At 33.1% G+C, this 21,840-nt stretch overlaps 2 protein-coding genes across 2 annotated transcripts in view; one reads left to right on the top strand and one right to left on the bottom strand.

Annotated features, from left to right (window-relative positions):
- Positions 1–95: 95 nt before the first annotated feature.
- On the top strand, positions 96–16,890 carry LOC147063406 (uncharacterized). The gene is made up of 4 exons (XM_085959952.1): positions 96–402; positions 4,438–4,688; positions 5,752–5,848; positions 8,732–16,890. Exons 1-4 carry the CDS (start codon positions 270–272, stop codon positions 8,896–8,898), a joined length of 648 nt encoding a protein of 215 aa, XP_085816078.1. The 5' UTR covers positions 96–269; the 3' UTR covers positions 8,899–16,890.
- A 233-nt stretch (positions 16,891–17,123) lies between these two features.
- dachs (unconventional myosin-IXb-like dachs) overlaps positions 17,124–21,840 on the bottom strand; it is a 103,732-nt gene continuing 99,015 nt past the window's right edge. The window contains exons 7-9 of the mRNA XM_085959949.1: positions 21,537–21,787; positions 18,321–20,133; positions 17,124–17,442 (exon numbers count right to left, since the gene is read on the bottom strand). Of these exons, the coding sequence (XP_085816075.1) occupies positions 17,125–17,442; positions 18,321–20,133; positions 21,537–21,787 (2,382 nt within the window). The 3' untranslated portion in view covers position 17,124. The remainder of the gene's footprint in view (positions 17,443–18,320; positions 20,134–21,536; positions 21,788–21,840) is intronic.

Genomic DNA, 21,840 nt, shown 5'->3' with positions numbered 1-21,840 from the left:
CCAAATACTATAATTTTGGAGGCTCTGTACTATAATTCCACTTTCAAAATATGGCAACACTGGTTGACATAATAATTGTTTATCGGCTCAAAAATAGTTTATGGTATAGTTTTCTTCGTTGACAGGTTTTGTTCGCTTTTTCCGTTTACGAACTGCTTTGAAATTTGAATATTTGTTTTGTCAATTAAAGTGTCAATTTACTTTTGTGTATGAGGTCATCTTTTATCGAAGCACTCATTTCAAAATTAGTTTCGTAGTATTAATTGAAGATGGTAGACAGAGAGTGTTTATTTGCGAAGATGCTGAATTACGCGGACGCTCGCAAGGCTGATCAAGATGTCCAAGAAACGGAAAGAGATGACCAGCATCTGTTGAGATTACAGAGACTGTACGATTTCCAAGGTATGCCAGGTGTCGTCTGCACCTGTACATATTTTTATATTAAGTTCCACTCATTTTAAACGTGCGTGTATAGCTTGTCACCTTGGCAGTTACACCTACCTATGTCGATCGATTTTGTAATAAATTTAGGAATATTTGTTTGCTTTTAATATTTCTCTCGGTTATACTGCTGTGTGGCGTGTCATTTTTTCAACTCACGAATTTGGTCATAAACTAACCATTTCAATGCCATCGACCAAACATTTATTTCAACCAACTGTTTATTTATATTGGTGATGGTTTTATGATTCTTTTAAAATAACTAGGCGATATTTAAATTTTTAAATTTTCTCCAAATTCTACGATGTTTTTATAATACTTTAGCTGAGAACTAGGGTATCAATATCAATTAAAACTTTTAAAAACTAATTTAGGTACTTACTTTCTTCACCATGACTTAACACCAGATTTAACTGACAAAGTTTCCGGTCCATATTTCACTCGTGAACAATGATTAGCACAACGCATCCCACACAAAATTGGTTCTGTTGTCGCATGGCATGACTTTTTGCAATAGTTTTAATGCTTGCCAATGCTTCTGGCGGTTTAATAGGATTTTTTATTTTCATAAAATTTAAACTTTGTATTTATAAACATTGTTTAAGTATTTGTGTAATGTAAATAAAAAGTGTAAAAAATTAATATCAAGCACAGAGCATAGATTGATTGAAAATGAGGCAAGTTTTAGTATCCCAATTGCATTGACTGGCACAGTAGTGTAATGAATTCACTGTTGTAATAAAAGGTAAATATGCTGCAGATGCCTGCATGAGTGTTTATAATTTTTTTTTATGAAAACGGTTTATTCCATCTACCAGTATTTCCCAACCTTATTTCTGCTAAGCCCCACCTCTACGCTTCAAAAATCTCCATGCCCCCCCTATCAAAATTTTATAGTTACCTAACTAATTCTGAAAAAAAAATGAATTGGTTCAAATAAAAAATGCACATGGGCAATACTATTTTTAATTTAACTTTCTTAAATAAATATGTATATTACGTTACAATGTACAACTCGGAAGAAAATAAGTGCGATCTTTGTTATATGCTTTGTTTTCAACTGATTTTCAAGATTACCGTTTTGCCCCCCAAAACATTCAAATTGCCCCCCGGTGGGGCGTATGCCAATAATTATATATTATATTATATATGACAATTATACTAACTACCTTTTTCTGTCGGCGCAGATGCTTTTTGATCCAATTGTTAATTTAAAATTTGAAATTTTCATATATTTTGATGCATCATTATCACACTCTGATTATAATTAAGTTATATTAGGTTGGGGCAGGCAAGGTTAGGTTAGGTCAGGTTGGATTTGGTCTAAAAAGAAAGTTATGAAAGCTCATGCGGGCATCTGCAGTACTATTACCTAAAAAATATAACTTTACTGTGACATTTGTTCTGACGTTCTCAGCGGTTATGGCATTCGGATTAGATTAAATTACATGGCCAACTATTTCACAGTATTTCTGTATATAGACATTTTATCTGAGTATTTCCTATATAATTAAAAACATGTGAACTACATACCTAGATAGGTATGTAATTTGTCAATTTTTTAATATGCGCATTTGAAAAATCTACTTTACTATAATATAACGATGGACGTTCTGCCATTACACTATTGTTGGCGCTATGGGCAAAATTATGTATTGAGGTACATATACATTGAATATCTACTTGTATATGTAAATAATATAAGACACCAGCAGCCTGTGACCTGTGAAATCAGTGACGCCACCGTCGCACAGAAACTGCGGTGATAAATTGATAGACAAACACCAAAATACATTTTTTTTTTTTTTAAATAATACCTTCTTCAGAAAAATTACCAACATTATTTAGTACAGAAAGAATTTTGTGTCTGAAAAATAAAATTGTTCCATGAAAAAGTGTTAATTAATTTAGTAACTTCAAAATGAGCAGTGTATTAGTTACCTACTTCAGATTTTATTAACCTGAAAGAATCAAATTATCATAATAATATTAGAATTAAACCAATGAGACTTCTGACCATGTATAAGAAAATTGAGGGGCTGAGAATTAAAGGGACATAAGTGACAAATAATCAAAAAGAAATAGTTAGAAGCATTTAGCAGAAGATTTTACATCACATGAGTATTATCTATTTATGAATGAAAAGTGACTTTGTATGAAAAGTTGTGCATTTTATTTATAACATTGGCTTACATTCTATAAAATATGTTTAAAATTTTCATAGCAACATATTTAACAACTAAAAACAATAATAAGCACACGAATGACAATTTTTCTCTTGGCATTAGAACACCTACTGTATCAATTGAAAACTATATCTGGTTTACAGAATGTTGAAAAACAGTTAGGTATGTCGATTTACTCAAGTCGGTTACCTATGAACGAAGGCTTGAAATTGAAATTGGTTCTTGAAATCCTCTTGAATAGCGCTCCATTTCGTTTAACAGATTTAAAATTGCATTCCAGTTGGTGATATTAAGAATACGTAATTAAATTCACTTAAGGCTATACCTCAGCTAAGTCATGGTCTAAAAAGATCGTGACTAGGCGATGCGCAGATTGTGCAAATGTCGCGAGCCGAACGAAATATAATTTGTCATAAAAATTCAGCATGCGTCCTTTTAATGTTGTGTTTATTATTATATTCGTAATAATAATAGTATATTCATTGACATGTTTTCTTTTTTAAGTACATGCGGAATCTTTACACGATTTAAAAATATATTCCTCCGACGCCATCACAAAACAAATTGACGTGCTCACATGTCGACTGGCAACGCGGCCGAAATTACGTCCCACATACTGTTGAAAATTATTTGCCGTTTCACTTATGTACGCTTTTAATATTGCATGCTTATTTATAACAAAAAATAATACTTATCTATTTAAATTTTTTTACCATATCCAATCCTAAGTGGATCATGTGGGCCTCCATAGAGTGGTGGTTGTATTAGGAGATTTTTGTTTTTACAAGAAATGGATGTTAGCCACTTGCTCAACCTATTAGGTCATACTTTGAAAAACATGTGAATTTGCCAGACTCGGGATTTGAACCTGAGACCTACGACATTATAAGTGGGCGCGGTAACCGCTCTACCATCGTGTGGGCATAGTATCTATAAACATTTACAACAAAATAAAATTATTTTAACATTAATCCACCAAACCCCATAGATTATTATAATTTCTAACATTTGATTTTATATACTTAATAATATCTATAACTCTCGTAAACTATTGGAAAAGTTCTATTTTTAGTTAAAATGCACATTTGGATCGTCGAGCTATAAGACTAATAATAATAAAACAATGATATTGAAAACCAGTAAAAACTATTTGTATTGAAAAATAGGTTGCTGAGGAAGATTTATGGTGTAGCCCTCAATTTTTATGCTGAAACTCGGGTCGGAAAAAGTACAAACTTAAATCAAAAGAAAAAGTCACACTACCATTAATATTTTTGGAAAATTATCAAATGTTTCGGTTCAAAAAATATTTATTTTTAGGATCTGCTATGCTCTTGAATCTATTTCTTTTCTTTCTTCTTCTTTCGACCATGTCCGATCCTAATAGGATCATATGGGCCTCCACAGAGTGGAGGTTTGTATTGACAGATTTTGTTTTTACGAGAAATGAATGTCAGCCACTTGCTCAACCTATTAGGTCCATACTCTGACTCATACACAAATTATTGATAAACAATATGTGCACTTGCCAGACCCAGGATTCGAACCTGGGACCCACGACGCAATAGGCCAACGCTTAAGCTGCGCGGCCATCGTGGGTTGTGGGAATCTATTTAGCCTCAGCTTGTCAATAATAAAATTACTCATTGAATTTCATTTCCCTTATTTTTGTCCAAGTTTTTGATTTTATGTAAGTTTTGTAATTAAAGAATAGTGCCTGTCTTGTATGTATCTTTTTATCCACACCAATCAAACAAGTCTTGCTGTTTCTACTGTATGTATGTGATAATGCTTTATTCTCTTATTGTAGCAAAGCAGAAATCTGATCTTGCAGAGCTTCGAAATTGTATTGAATTCATAAACCAACACACCCACGTGATACAGAGTGCTCTGAGAGAATCGGGAGACACAAATGCGGCTGTCCCTGTGTGCAGCAGCATTGTCAAAGACATAATTGCGGTGAAAGCAAATATACAAGAGAGTATAAACAATGCTATGGAAATTAAGGAGATGGTCGGCGTTAATTACGAACCATTTATGGAAAATCTACTCAAAAAGATGGTTTGTACATCACATTTTTTTTTCAGTTGGATCAAATGGCCTTTGAAACCTAGATTCCATGAGAGAAACTAAGTAGCTTTAGAGAATCTTTAGTATCATACTCCACAAATAGTCAGTATTTTCCCATTCAAGCCTTTATAATATAAAAATGGTTATTACTTACCTATTCATTAATTATTGAGATTGGCCAGTTTTTGATAGTCTAATATGGGCCTTAAGCATTACAAATATCATAATATAAATCTTATTATATTCTATAGATTGCTTTATTTCACGATAGCTATTTTGATTGTAACACTAGTCTTTGTGAAAAATTTGCGGCATTTTACAGCAAGCGAGAAGGTCTTTTCATATTGACGATTGACCATAATATATTATATCAAAATAGGAATCACGCACACTGGTTCACACCAACCAAGTTCTTGGGAATTATTCCTGGGGCACTCTCAGTATAAATTTGAAAGGTGCCTAACATTCGTTACGCCACGGTATACGCCTGCATAATGGGTGTGGACACGTGGCGGGTGGTGGAAGAAAAAGCAAGTCTAGGTGCTACATCCAAAACAACTGTCAACAAATATTATATCAATTCTGTTTCACAACAATACTCAAATGAACTATTTTTTAATTCCATACTATTCTAAAATGAAAATTGACCAGATATAATACCACCGAACATACATTTTTGTATCTTTGGCTTGATTCATTTGATAGTCAGTTAGGTGGGTGCACTGTTAATAACTCATAGGCGTCTGCTCAAATGGTCAGTCCTGCTAACGATACGCTGTCATGATGCTCTATTAGCACGACTGATGACCTTAGTGGGTAATGAGTTCATTTTGGAATCCTATTTTTAGACATGCCATGCATGATCAATATAAATTTCAATTCCTTGATGATTTTATGAGAATTAACATTTTTTTTATTGCCGTGACAATGTGGAATTTGAATTCATAATAATTTTCAAATGATATCACCTATGCAGCAAACGGCGACATAACTCATCTCATATTGTGTTATTTTATATCTTTTCATTGTTCATTATTTATTTCATCCTTTATAGGAAACACAGCTAAATAATTGGAGCAGCGTACTGAATATTGCATCCCGGACTCTCGTTAACAGCAGAGCATTGGTTGACAATATACAAAACTTAATTGGTATGTTATAAATTTTCATTAGACATGTTTTAGTCTTTGTTGAAATCAGTTAAAATACTATATCATTAGTGTAAGAGCAATACCGTTGGAGGATCATATTTAAAAAAAAAATGTTTTTTTGCCAAATTCTAAATTAAATAAGTTAAATGTGACTGATCGTTTAAAATTTCGGAATCGGCTAAGGCAGAATGTCACTGATCATTAAACATTAATCAGCCGTTATTTGGGTAATTAGTGTTTAATGGAGAACGAATCTGGGCAAATAAGTTGCGTGCGCGATGGATAGCTTGAAAATCGGACAGCTGTCATATTTTCACTTGAAATTGAATCAATACATTTTTTAATGTTTATTTGTTTTCGACAAAGTAAAATTATTTCAAGTAGGTACTGACTATATTCGCAAACACGAAAGACTGGCAGTATTAAGTACGTTTTCATGTTATATATATATATATATATTATTCATCTATTATGTAAACAGACACCATCTTAATAATATATGAATTTCATTGCCATGTCACTAAAAAGTATATGAATGAACCACGAAAGTAAACCGGGGCGTATAAACTGTTTATTGTCTTTCCTGAACATCTTTAAAAATAGTTTATTCGCAGACTTGCCAATAGACAATTTTTAAAGAGCAATGACATAATTTAAATAAAAGATGACTGCGTGACATGTACGGTGGTTTATACCCCATATCAATGAGACGTCAATCATATGGCCGTCTAAATCAATCTATGTAATTGTATAAACAATGAATTATTGGAGATGCGCTTCAGTGTAATGATACCGATTTGGATTGCTTGTTGGGCAGTTCGCACACAGTCAATGCAACACTAACTGAAAATTACAATAAAATCTCCCACATTCAATTGATAATGGTCTCGCACCGAGCAGCAATATTTCATACTAAGCTTTATCTCACCTGTCATCTGTCAAAATGTCTGAAATATAATCAGAGCGAAAATATCATTGGATGAGAAAGAAATACTTCATATTATTATTCATGTCACCCATATAGCAGTGGCGAAGGGTGGAGGTAGGCTGTTAAGATCCGCCATAAATAGTGCACATTAAACTTTTTCAGACATACATATTTGTTTTCATTGAAATAAGACTACAATTTACAGAAAATGTTGGTTAGTTTTGAAAATTCAATTAAACCCTGAGAAACCAAGTCACAATAGATAATAGTCAAAAAATATGTGTCTATCTATAAAATATCTAAAATTATGCAATCAAATCATACATAACTTTGAATATTCAATAGATAAAATAATATTTTTTATTTATTTTAGTTTGGTTTAGGCAGGGCTTAATGAAATAAAAAAATAAACCAACAAAATGTGTAAAATGTATTTTTAATCCAACGAAAACAAATAACTATGAATGAAAAAGTGTGCACAATTTTGTCGTATCGCCCAAATTAGACCAAAACTATTATGGTTTCGTTTAGGCAGGGTTTAATTGATTTTTAAAAACTAACTAACACGATCTGTAAATTGTAGTCTTAGTTCAATGAAAACAAATACATATGACTAACAAAGTTTAGTGTGAACTATTTATAGCGAATCTTAACAGCCTACCTCCACCCTTCGCCACTGCCATATAGAGCTAGACCCAAGAGCCAAGTGCTATTTTTAAAATTGATTAGTTTAAATAATTTCTTCTTCAATATAATTATTATACAAATAAATATTTTTAATCATTCAAATTAGAAGTTAAAGTATTAAAATTTATTAAGTATTGTCTTTTTGGAGGGTGTATTTATTGTGTTGAGTTGCGATGGGTATTTAAACATGGCCGAAATTAATTTAGATAAAATTTTGCCGTAGAAAATTTAATTCATGCTGAAAGGGTTAATGTTAATATGTACATATCTCCTCCACTAGAGTGGAGGTCCATATGGTCTGTTTAGGAGCAAAAATGGTAATTAACCTTATAGCGATAAGAATATGTATGTGAGTAGTGTTCTTTATAAAGCTTGTTATTTTATAGTTTTTGGAGCATAATTTATTTAATTAAATTGAGTTACCAACAAATATGTTAAAGGTAACGTTGTTCTATGGAGATGGATTTTTTATACAGTGGAACCTTGATTTTATATACCCCGAGTTTACGTTTTCCCGCTATTTGCGTGTTTTCTGCAGTCCCGTGTCATTTTGGTACATTTCATTTTTGGTTTTACATTTTTATTTCTTGTCAATTTACATCTGACATATTCAAAATTCAATTAAAATTACGCATTATATATTTAAAATCCAATTTATTTGAATACCAGACGCATGTGTGCGTTCTGTTTATAGACATCATGTCTGCGGTGCCCAAAACCAAGGTAACACAACGCGATTGTAAAAGTTTGATGTTTTTTTTTTTGTTTACACCCATTTAAATAATGTCTCCGCAAAAAATAACATTGTCAGTTCAAAATAAAAGGAAAATTATCAAAAAGGGGTAAGTATAATTTAAAAAATAAAAAGAAATCATTTTTTATGAATTTTCATAACCCTTATTTACGTTTTTTTATCAGTCTCTTCAAAAGCTTAAAATCAAGGTTTCATTGTGTACGAAATTGGAGTTGAAAAAGGGTTATCAAAGATAGTGATTACCTATTCGCTGCAAGTCATTACTCTTTACAGATTTACCTATGAGATAAATTTTCCAGGGGACAACATTAATATTATGTTTAGATGAACAATTACAAATAATAGTACACAAGTAACCAATGCAACACGTCGCAGAGCAGTAGCAGAGTGCAATTTTCTCTATTATGTTCAAACAATTCACAATAATGCCAACTATGAACATTCTGGAATCTCCATCAAAGTGTTGTCTAACTATTAATTATAATAGTTAATAATTTAATGTGTTGTTTTTCAGTTGCCCAGCAGCAAATGTGTTCAGAAGTAGTGTCGAGTGATCTTTTCTCGTGCCTCGACAGTCAAATCTCTTCTCCGCTAGAGGAAGTTGCTCAAGAGAACCTCAGTAGCGGACAGCTTGAAATACCCATCAAGTGCAGCACACCGATAACTGTCAAAGAAAACTGAGTAACCCATTTGTTGGATCAATTATTTATCAACATTATCATTCTTAAACAATATCTGAAAGAGTAATTTTTATCTGGATGTTCTCTGAACTTAATTATTTCATGTTGTTGTTTGTTTAGCATTTTTATAAGCTTTACACATAAATATTATGGTGGTTGATTTTTTTGTGTGAATGGGTTTTGTTTCCACTTTTTTATCATTCCATTACTTAAGTATGTTAAAACTCATTAAAAATACGTTTATATAAAATGAATTTGTTATGCCATTAGCTTAACTTAAAATAAAGGTTTATTTTAGCTAAACGTATCCCTAATGAAACTCTGACTTATGGGGCTTTACTCTGTCGTTATGAATTATATGACCTTTTTTCATGACACTTTTTTATAATTATTATGGTTGTTTTTTACCCTTGCATCACTCATTTCTGCTATATTGATAATGATTACGTACTCTCTTCAGATACATACACAGTGTGGTGTTTAGAGAGATTTTACTGAGCAACCCTCGAAATTTCCATTTGCCACACGCCATGGCGGTTAACAAAAGACTTTTGAGATTTCTAGAGATGGAAAATCTTGAGAAATAATGATTCTGTGTCTTGAGATTTTTTGTCAGATGTTTTGGAGATTCTCAGTTTTTGAGAAATCTCTCTCACTAGGGATATATAAAAAAATATGTGATTCAGAAACAGCGTTGCCAAAAAAACTTTGATTCTTGAAAATTCGCATGTGATTTTTTTTTGGCTGAAGAAAAAAATGGTCTCAACTTTCATTCTGGATAGATTTTTTTTTTAAGAAAATTTACAACAATTTCCTCGCATAATAAATGCTTAAATAAAAAATTGTCAAGGTCTCGAGAAATCAATAAACCAATTCCGAATTTTCGAGAATCAAATATTCTTGAAATCACAAGCATATAGCATACACTAAACCAAAATGAAAAAAAGGTTATATTTTTGTGCGGCTGTATTTTGTATTTGTATGTAATATGATTTGAGTTTTTACGTTTGGTTTAGTTTTAATTTGCACAAGGTTGTTTACTTTATTTATTAAACAAAGCATTTATGTTTACCTCGAAAATTGTCAGTATGTATTCAGTTAAAACTCGTGGCCTTAAAACGGAGATGGTACTGTTTGATCGCTATTTTTTTGAATTGTTAAAGCTAAGTACAATAATTTCACCTGCTCAATATGTGCAATGGCATTGTTATATAAATATATATCGTAAGATGTTTCCGCATTCAATGCACCAGATATCTGATGGATCTATCTGCAATTTAGTAGCTGTCGCAGTTATTCTTTCACTCGGCTATGTTTTCAAATTTAATATTGTGTCGATATTTTCCTATTTAATAAAAGCCAAATACGTGTGTCAATTTTGATATTACTGTAACTACACTGATTGGCAACATTTTTTTAAACCTTTTCTACAGACTATAATAATAATATGTATATTTTTGACTATCAGCATTTTCGTGCAGTATTACCGACATCTTGTAATCAAATAATGAGTATTCATATGTACTCCACTTATCAAGAAATATTCTTATAAATAAACGATGATATCCCTAACGTGATAAATATTTTCGATAGATTATATTACTATATTAGTGTGCAGACGTATTTTAATCTAAATTTAATGTTGTTTGTAGTATTTTTGAAGGAACCATTCAAATATACTTCCAGTGTTATTATCACGATAAATAGTGTTAGATTTAATGTGTACACTTTCACTCGGTGAGATGGCTCAGTGGAAAACGTTTCACATGAAATTGTATAGTTAGACATGGCAATATTGATTTTATGCATACACGGGCTCCTCATCAAAGTATTCGTTATCCGAGTCCCCGCAGTTACGAATTTGCCGGGAATGCAAAAAAACTATGAAAACACATAAAAAACACAAGCCCAATAGCTCACAGTCGTCAACTGTCACTTTCAATCTTTCAATCCCACAATCCTACGCTAATTCTTGCTCACATGTCTTTTTCTTTTCTAAACGTGTCCCAATTACACGCATTTACTAAGTAATTTTGGTCTCCGTTTTAAGTGGATTCACTCTAATTACTCTCAGATAACGAGGATCCCCTTTACTCACAATAGTTTTCTGCAATTTAGTCTCAATTTAGTAACATTAAACATACTCTCCATCAGTGGCAACGGGTGGAGGTAGGCTATGGAAATTTGACATAAATATGTAGTGTACACTAAACATTGTCAGTCATACTTATTTGTTTTCTTTTAACTACACTACTTAATACCATTTGCAGATGGTTTACAATTCTATTAAACCCTGCCTAACCAAACCAAACAGTTAGAAGAACATTTTTGAAGTTATACTTCTTTTGGCGTGTTTGGGAAAACAGATCAGAGTGTATTTTTGGCATGTGACGAAGTTGCATGCGCCAATGTAACACGTTCGGCATGTGATGGAGGTTGCGTGCCGATGCAACACATAATTTATTATTATGATTATATTCATTTCGGTCTCAAGGGTGCATGCACATGCATTATATTGGAGTGTATATTTATTTTTCATTGTAAAGATTGTGTATCAAGATTTGAGGCTATATTTATGTAAGTATTATTTAGTAATGAGTAAAATTATATATTAATAAATAAATAAATTTTGTGAATGTTGAATAGGTAGGGAAATAATTCAAAAAATATATTAAAATTTGATTTTTTATTAATTAATCATGGGCACTTCTGAATCGATTATAACCGCTGTATGGCAAAGATGAGTTTTGGTCCAATACAATAATTAAATTACAATTATCATGTGCTGTATGAGACACAGATGAATCGCGTACGTTTTCATCAACCTAATCCACTGTAATATTAATAGACTCAGGTAACGGCTTATTTTGTTTTGTTGCGCCAAAGAAGTATAACTTCTAATGCACGTACATAAGTATACACACCGATTTTTTAAATCTAAAATCTGTTATGGTTTGCTGCAGGGTTTAAATGAATTTTAAAAACTAACCAATACTATCTGCAATTTGTATTCTTAGTTCACAGAAAACAACGAAAGAAGAAAACAAATAAGAATGACTGATAAAGTTTAGTGTGCACATTTATGTTGGATCTCCATAGCCTCCCTCCACCTTTCGCCGCTGCATCGAGAATAAGTGTATTCTTCTATGGTTTACTATGCGTTCATGTTCCACGTTTTCCACTGTAATATTGGTTTGCGACCGGATTCAGTGACCTACTGAACATGTACGTCATGATATACACGGACAGGGCGGACTAGCTGAATGGCCAGAGAAGAATTGACAATGGAAAAGCTTCAAGTACAAATTTTAATTAACATTTCGTATTTGTCCTAATTGCCTATTCAAAATATAAATGTATCAACACTGCCAAGCCATTGTGATGACACAAATAGTTATAAATCGTATTTTACTATAAATAGTATTTTATAAGCATTTAAATTCGTACTCGGTACTACGTAAATGTATTGCGCATTCAACGATGTCTGTTTTGCCTTTAACTAAACGTTTTTTATCTAAAAGTGTTCATGTATTTTTTGGTATACTTACTAATATTTTAAATAACCAAATAGGTCACATAGTGACTAGGTATGTTGAAAAATTGTTAGATTTTTAAATTGCACATTCAAAAAGTTTATTCATGTAGTTTCATAATGCAAATTTAACTGCAAAATATTGATTCTAGTAACACTAGCTTAATAAAAAATTTCTAACCCAAATCTGCAACTGCGCATTGTCATCGGTAATCACGTATAGATCAACACCTATGTAAAATACCGTACCTGCTTTTTTGGCTATTTTAACTTGATTGCCATTTATTAAATAATTTTAAAGATAATACAACAATGATAATAAAAAAAAGTTCAATCAATATAATTATATCAATCAACTAAAAAATTACGATTTTTCGCATTAAAAATTAACATTGTGGTGTCATTCAATTTTATTAAAATCGTACTACTGAAAAGTATCATTTTGCAGTTACGGCTTTATACGTAGGAGGTGTCGAGATATCGCCAATAAATTAATCCAAAGGTTTCAGCATCACTAAATCAAACCATAAAACAATGAATAGACTATTTGGTTGAGGTAGAGATTACTTGGTAAAATAAAAACAAAGAACCCAAATACCGCACAGATAGTTATATAGATATAGCAAGTTAGCAAAAGTAATAAGTTTCGAGCTGCAGCTAAACTGTAGGAAGTATTTTAGTACAGTTTACTCCAGTGCGTGCATATCATTATATTGAATGTAAGACTGTATTTTTTAAAATAATTCCAGAGTAAAATTGAATTGAGATATGAACATACAACAGTTTTACCGTTTATTGTGATAAAAATTTTATAGTTAACTCTAAACTGAATTTGTTTGAGGTACAATAGTCTGTTTCTAGAACGGCAATATGTAAAATTCGCTACAGAGCAAAATCAATTATTTAAAAAAATGCAATACAGTTTATTACTTCACGACATCATGTGTGTAATTGATTCAAGCCTTTTTTAATTATATTTTTATCATTATTGGCACCAGTTTTGGGTCCTTTTTGGTCTAAGAGCCTCCTCCACAAGATTTCTCACAACTGGTCGATTTAGTACCACCGTGTTTTAATTGTTTTTTTTCAACATATTGAAATCTCCCGTGGGGCAGTCCAGCCGTCTCAGTTGTGGCCTTCCAGATTTTCTTTTGCACTCAGTCGCTGGTAACTGGCATTCTATATATTTGACAGATTCTGTCCAGAATATGGTTTAAAACTGTACACTACCCACATTGCAATACAGGTGTATATTCCAAATTCAGATTCATGTCTTTCACAATTTTTTTGTCTCATTTGCTCATTAATATAATATATTGAGATTTTCTATATAAGGCTGTGTCCTATATAAATAAATAAATTAATTGTAGTTTTTCAAATCAATTTTTGTGTGGATCCAGTATATATACCTAATTATTGTGCGCCTTCTATATATTGACATCTACGTCGTGGCGCTGTATGCGATTACAGTAGTACGCCACGCGCTTTTTGCATGCTGGAGGTATTACAACAGTTTTAGTTCCAGAAACAACCGCGGCCACGTGTATGTCGCGATAAAGCTGCAGTCTAGTTCCGCGAATGGCTGATAACCAATTCTCATAAAAATCCTTAAAATATTTTGGTTTTTGTATGTTCACCTTAACGTCACTTAATTATTCAAAGCTGTCAAAATAATACAGAAATATATTTTTGTTCAGTTCTCATACTTTTTCCCGATTTATAAATATTTTCAGTAATTTTTTATTGTACATATTTTGCTAATTTACACAATATGTTATAAAATATAGTCAGACAACAACAGTCGATTTTCCTCATTCTGTACATCTGGATTTGGGAATGTGATATTATATCAAAAATCTTCATGCCAACATGACAAGCAAAGCAGATTTGGGTTGACCTAAACATTTTTGGATAATATGAATCTAAGTATAATAAATAATATGATTAATATAAGTAAATAATTCTACAATACCTATATCTAATGTGAAATAGATACCCCCTCATGTATTTGGGACCTCGACGCTTTACCAATATTTCTTTATGAATCTCTATACTTTTAACGTTGTTATTATATTTTTCTGCAGAAATAAAATCGAAGACTGATATACTTTTATATGTGAAACTAAAACTGTTAACCGGGGGTGCCGACTATCCATTTTGCATTCAATGACTTTGTTTCGAAAGTAATGTTTTTAATATTGAAAGATAAAACATTGTAGATGCTTTCAATAAATATTAAAATATGTTGGGATGTGTCAGCCCTGGTTAAAAATATGTATTTATTTTGTCACATTCATGAAATGTTCTTTGGATGTGTTGTGTTGGTGTAATTGAATGTTAAATCTTTGTAATAAATCCAGGTACCTGTCGCTTAGCCTTTCTTCGCATTCTGTGTTATATTATAGTCTTAGATAAGATGGCCGATGTCATTTTTATGGAACCACTACATGGTGTTCAATTTGTGTTAAAGAAAACAACATCTTTATTTATAGCTTTATATTTCTATGTCATATAGAGTTAAAAATATATGTTAGAAAAGTATTTGTACACAATGTTGTTGGTTAAGCAAATAAATTTATGGATTATGTACTGGGTTTTTTTATTTTTATTATACAGTCAATCCAAAGATGTTGAAGAATTACTTATTCTGCCAGATGGTAGCCTTTTGTGGATTCAATATCAAAATTGCCGAAGCAAGTTCCAGTTTGCTGAGAGTGGCATTTTTTATGCAACATCAACTAATTGATGCTCTTTACAATTTGCATGAAAATTAGTTGAACAGGAGGTCCTTTTTATTTACTTCACTTTCGTGTTTAAGTTGCACATCTATAGAAGAACATTTTTTTCAATATCTTTGGTCAACTCTAATAGAATTTTGAAAAATAAATATAATACTACTGACCATGTATAGTGCGACTTCGATGTTGTGGCTGATAAATTATTGGGCATTAGACTCTCTCACCTATTAGACGTACATCTCTAAGCCTGCCCCTCGCTTCCATCCTTACACAGTACATAACAATCCTATGACAAGTCAGCCACAATATAGAAGTCGCCCTGTACTTTTTCAATTTTATTATGAAGGTTAAAACTGGCATTGCATTGGAATATATTATCAATTGATATATCCTTAAATATATTTGAACAGTTCTTAAATAAATTAAAATGATTTGAAAAATATATTTTTTTGTATAATAAATACAGACTAGCCAAAAAACCGCATTTAGTTTATCAAAGACATGCATGTTTTAACTCTGATTTACAATTCAAAAGTTCACGTCTCCGTTATCAACGAATCAGCTTTTTAGTAATCGAAGGAACTTTCTTAAATACAATTAAAACCATAAGTCATAGACAATTTTTTTAAACACTTGAATAATGACATTAAAATAATATGTATCATTTTTTTTTTAAAATATATAGCGAATGAACAGTCATCATTTCAATACTTTTGATGTTGCCCTGTACCTTTCAAATATAAATTGTGGCATATTGTAGTATTATAAATTGGTTTTTAATATATAATAATTGTATTTTGACTACAATGAATTTGGTAAATGATACCAATTATTATTGTGACCATATTACTGGGGATACTCGTCTGATAGTACATAAAATATTATTATCTATGGAAAGACAAATGAAGAATACCGAAAAGTATAATACATAACTAAACTTCTTTTACCATTTGTAGTAATAAATCCTTAAAGTAGTACCGATACAAATGCAAGTTTAATTCTATTCGCACCCATTTGGACTCCTTCCGAATATAATTTACCATTGCGTTAATACTGTTTCACTAGGTCGAAAATAGACTAATATAAAAATACGTATGATACTATTCTCTACTGGTAAATACTTATCTATATGGTACCATTATTGCTATAATATGAGGCCTTCAATCCAATCAAGTGAACACCATCACCCACCGATTCTCAACAATATAATTGTGGCCATTGAAACGGTTTAGCTCTGTCAAATTTTACAGTTTACTTATTTACAATGCGATTTAATAAAATGGTAGAATCAGTTAAAACATGTGAATATTGCAATGACAATTTAGTCTGTCTTTTTACTAGTTACAGTTAATAATTATTGTTATTTAAGTACCTACATGTGCACTCGTGAAGTGGATCCTCATTTAATATTTATATGGCAATATTGCGCATGTAGAGCTTTAACAGTAAACTGTGACAGTTGGAATAAAGGCTAAACAATATAATAAGTAAAGTAATTTGTATCTTTAGAATAGACAATTTTTGATGAAATATTGATACAATACACAATATTGAAAATTACAATAATATAATTCACCGGAATAAAGACAGTTTATTAACTAGAAATTATATAAAAAGACTGCTATGAAAGTTATCAGACTTTCATGTCTAATAAATGTTTGATTCTTCAGCAAAAAAACTCCCTTGTGGCCGAAATTGTAAGTAATTTTGAATACAAATAGTCATGTTCTTGTTGCGCAGAAAGCCTCATATTGTCTTCAAACAAACTACGAGGGAAAATGGATGTAACATATGAATGAGTCTAAAAATATAATATCTTAATAGCCATATACTTAAACACTATCGAAGGTGTGTGGATATATTTACAATGACGGATGCGAAAATATGTTGGCACGCAAAGAATTCATAATGTACAATAGGTCTACTGAACGTGTAATAAATATTCTTTTACAGGTGATTAAATGTTGAGGGGCGAGGAGGGGATGTTGGCGGAGTTGATATTGACAGGGGGAAGGAGAAGGGGGACGTGTTTCACCAGCTCCATGTACTGGAAGGGGACGTGGAGGGTGGTGTTGTTGTGCTCAACGATGAGGTGACCTCTTCGGGGTGAGGCGCCGACAACTATGACGGCGTCTCCTTTGCGTAGAATCAGTTCACAGCTCGCCTCTTGCATGTCCGGGAAGTTCAATTTCATCAGTCTAGTTTGAGGGTATCCCAGTTTTAAGCTTCCTGCAACCGTGTAAGATCGGCTTGGCGGAACGGGCGGGGGACGTTCCTGAAAAATACATCATTGTAGTAATACACTGAGGTGAATTTGGTTTGGAATTAATCATTCTGTTAATAAATATAATTAATATGTGGATATAGCTTTAATAGAATTTGACAGCACATTGCAGTAACAATTACCGTAAAAAAATATGCCCCGCAGAAAAATATGCGTAGGGTGTATTTCAGAAAATGATAATAGGTACCTACCTATCTAGTAAATATAATTTCTATATAGGTACTATTCTTAACGTTTTTGATTATTAAATCTTTATTATGTTTACAACAATATTGAATTTTCCAAAATTTACACATGAGATATTTGCACTGATATCTAGCTGCAGTTATCCGAAAACTATTTATTTGTTTGTAAGTTTAAATCAATTTTGATAGTGCAAGTTTTTGTCGTAGGGCAGGGATACAAAATGTCAGTACCTAGGGACCACGGAAGGTCTTTATTTGCCACTGGTATAGTGCACAAAATGACATTCTCAGACGTGATAGGTTTGCATATGATTTTAATTGATACATCACTTTATCATGTTGCTAAAGATTTAGAAATACAGTCACAGACTAAACATGGGCGCCCATTAACGCTGTTTATGGTTGAGTTTATATGTATGTATATCCGCGCCGATTAGGTTCTACATTTACTACTGCAGAAGGGTCGACTGGCGAGCAGGGGGTTGATGTAGGTGCAGACGCTTAATATATAATTGACTAAAAAAATTGATGCTTCACATCAAACGTAGGGTCCCATTATAGGCCGGATTAAAACCGAATGTGGTTTGGTAGGGCCAATATTTGCCATATCTGACGTAGTTATCTATTACCTATAAATCGTGAGACACTTCACATAATTAACTGTATAAAAAATATAATAATTACCAAGTCCAACCCAAACAGGCTGCAGGTCTGTTGTATCATCTTTGTGTCACACTTATCAGTGGGGTCCGGCGGCGGAGTTCCCGCGATGGGCTGAGGTCGCGGTCGAGCCCCCGCTATCGCTGCATTTCTTCCGATTGCCGCTGCAGGAGTGGTTCCATTAGTCGCCGGAGCCACCCCTCGTCCCGCCAGTTGACTTCTTCTTAAGGTTGCAAATCTTCTTCTTAATCGCCAGCCTCTCCATGCAGATTGAATAGCGGTCGCAGATCTCTGCCTCGTGTCTGTTCTCATTGTTTCTAGCTGCTGTCTTATACCCTCGCTTAAGAAAATGTGTCTTTTGCCTAGAGCGTAATTTGTTGAAACGACAGTATCTTCTAGTTTCGACGCTGAATTAACAGCATGTTGAAGAATCAAAAGACAATCCTCGGTGGCCTTTTCTTCAATTCTGCGCAATTGATTAAATGGCGCTAATAGTTTATAGCGGGCATTAAACGCCTTGAATCGCATTCTGTGTGGATATCCACCGGCCATGAGGTTAACCGTTTCCAGGATTTGCAGCGATCTGATTTGTCTCATTGCCGTCGCTCTGTCGAATCGCATCGGCGTTTCCGTCTGATTGCTTCTGATGCATCGTACAAAGTGAGGCCTGGCGTGGACCAGAGTTCTAAGGAGATTATCAAGACGAGTGTGGAAGTCTTGAGTCAGAGTAGACACCGGCTCGTCACCGTTCAAGAGGTCTGTGTGGGAGGTTGGCGAAATTCTAAAACTCACCCCTCTCGGAACCGTTTCACAAGAATACAGTGCTTTCAATTCGCTGCCGAATAAATGTGTGGCGAAACCGAAATTGCAACTATGCTTATAGAATATGGCGACCAGGTCATCAGGAACGACATCTTTATTAGTGTCCAAGAAATCAGAAGCATCGTAGATAACGTTGCCGGCAAAGTGCTGAATTCCAAACAATCGCGGCTCGAGGGGTTTCGGTTCGAACAGTCTAGTGTTGGGTTTGTGTTGTACTTTCATTTTGGCAATATAAGATTCGGCAGTTCCTCTGATGGAGCACTCCACGTCCAGCATACTCAAGAGTCCGGTCCTCAGTGAAGATATCAAATCTATACACGGCACATTGTCAACGTAATCTACTTCCAAATCACATTGTATACCCTCTTCTCGGCAGGATTCAATGCTCGATTTAAATATATGCGTGTTATAAAAATGTTGCATGGTTTCTGCACATAAGTTAATACACAGGTGCTCCAATTGGCTCGGTTTTGGATCTTCAAAACCGAACATGTCAAGGATTCCTATGAAGCCGTCAGTTGCATGTCGGACCGCATTATTTAGAGCGGTCATAGACTTCGAACCAGCATTTCCTCCTATCGTCGATGCGCGTTGACTTGCTACTTCTCCTTGGTTATGAACACTTTCGTTGGAGTCCGAGCTTAATGTGCCGAGAGTAGATCCCAAGCGCTTCAGACTATTAGCTCTTCGCACAATTGTAGCTACGGTTCTGCAATATAAAGCTTTGGCTAGCGAATCTCTCGTCATATTGGACATATTTGCATCGCACACAGATTTCACTAGCTGGCCTCTGGCATTGTGAGTTCTAGACGTAAGACCTCGGAACAACGATGGACCGGGAACTCCCAGCAAATTGGCCACGGCGTTCAGTTCGGATTCACCTTTGATATCGACTTCTAGCCCGTGACCATCCACAAATTGAATATTTCCAAGAAGCAAGACAGCTGCCAAGACTCTGACAACATCTAAGAAGGGTATTCCCAAAACTCCCAAGCACGCTTTCCATGCTTGAAATCTGAAATAAAAGTAAACAATAATTATTATCTAACCACTGTTTTCTGTTTTCTATTGGTTATGTACTAGGTATTGTATTCGGTAATAATAACGACTCCATCAATTCTTATTGGAAGAGCAATAAGTACAGAAGAGAAAATACGAGTAGGAAGTATCCTTTCCATAATTGTACAGTTACTATGGTATGTAGTTATTATTCTACTTCTAATAGCAATAATATGATTAACAACCTGCAACCTGCACATAATTATCCTGCACAAGTAGAAGTATTTATTTACAACATAAAATATGTTGTGTTTACTGCTTCAATAATCTACTCCCTCCTAACCAATCTCTGAGCTTCCAATTAATATAATGACCAACAATATGGGCACGTCTTAGACATTTATTTAAAGGATATATGGATACCTAATTTTCAGTTCTAATATTCTCAGTAATCTGAAATTCAGGGACTTATTTGAAAATGCTTGATTGGTAATACAAAACTGGTAAAAATACATAATATTATTATGATATGAAAAATATGTCATTAATATTAAGTTTTATTTGCAAACTATTATAATGGAGTTCAACTTGCCTCTCTTGTTTTGTATTTATTTTAACGTTATTGTTATATGTATGTTTAGGAAGGTATTGCTCGAACATCATGAATCATTAAATTATTGTATGCGAATCAGTGGCGAAGGGTGGAGGTAGGCTGTTAAGATCCCCCATAAATAGTGCTCATTAAACTTTGTCAGTCATACGTATTTTGTTTTCATTGAAATAAGACTACAATTTACAGATGGTGTTGGTTAGTTTTTAAAATTAAATTAAACCCGGCGAAAACCAAGCCATAATACAAAATAGTCAAAAAATACTTGTCTATCTATAAAATATGTAAAGTTATGCAATTAAATCATACATAACTTTGGACATTTTTTGGTTTAGGCAGAGCTTAATAAATTTAATAAAATGAACCAACAATGTGTGTAATATGTATTCTTAATCCAACGAAAACATATAAGTATGAATGAAAAAATGTGCACAATTTTGTCGTATCGCCGGAAATACACCAAAACTATTATGGTTTGGTTTAGACAAGGTTTAATTGATTTTAAAAAACTAACCATCACCATCTGTAAATTTGTAGTCTTAGTTCAATAAAAACAAATTTGTATACCGTAACAAATAATGAGCACTATTTATGGCGGATCTTAACAGCCTACCTACCAAACACCCTTCGCTACTGATGTGAGTATATCCAACCATCTCTAGATAGTATTAAAAATGTATGCATACAGAGTACAGCTTTTTGGACATCGATAATGTAAGAAGTTCGTGCAATTGCTAATCAAATAGTTTTGAATGAGTAAAATTATAAGTCATAATAATACAGCCAATAATATAGTATTTTAAACAAACCTGGCACTATCCTCTGCATCATTTTGCCTTGTGTCTCCCATTTGTAAATAGCGGAGATTTTGAGGACTGTATCCATCTAAGTTCAGCTTGACTCTGTCTTCATGCGATAGCCCTGCCAGCATTTGATAAAATATGTGGTAATTCTTTTCATTTGGCAGAGGTTTGATCACTCTGGTTTGGTCTAAGAAATAGCAGTGAATCTTTGTACGGTAAAGAGCTCCGTCTGTCACCTGGACCTCGATGAATTGGCCCTGAAAAAAACAAGCAAGAATAAAATTACTAAGTGAATATTGACTAAACTATT

The sequence above is a fragment of the Rhyacophila brunnea genome, unplaced genomic scaffold, assembly GCF_057557595.1.
Source record: "Rhyacophila brunnea isolate RB1 unplaced genomic scaffold, BYU_Rbru_1.0 scaffold_9, whole genome shotgun sequence".
Lineage (NCBI taxonomy): Eukaryota > Metazoa > Arthropoda > Insecta > Trichoptera > Rhyacophilidae > Rhyacophila > Rhyacophila brunnea.
This window is presented reverse-complemented; position numbering and strand designations above follow the sequence as displayed.

What these genes read in the sequence shown, in the direction of transcription:
- LOC147063406 (XM_085959952.1), top strand. Translation starts at nt 270, where the DNA reads ATGGTAGACAGAGAGTGTTTATTTGCGAAGATGCTGAATTACGCGGAC. An exon ending in AAAATCTACTCAAAAAGATG is followed by an intron (nt 4,689 to 5,751) that starts GTTTGTACATCA and finishes CATCCTTTATAG; the next exon opens with GAAACACAGCTAAATAATTG. An exon ending in CAATATACAAAACTTAATTG is followed by an intron (nt 5,849 to 8,731) that starts GTATGTTATAAA and finishes GTTGTTTTTCAG; the next exon opens with TTGCCCAGCAGCAAATGTGT.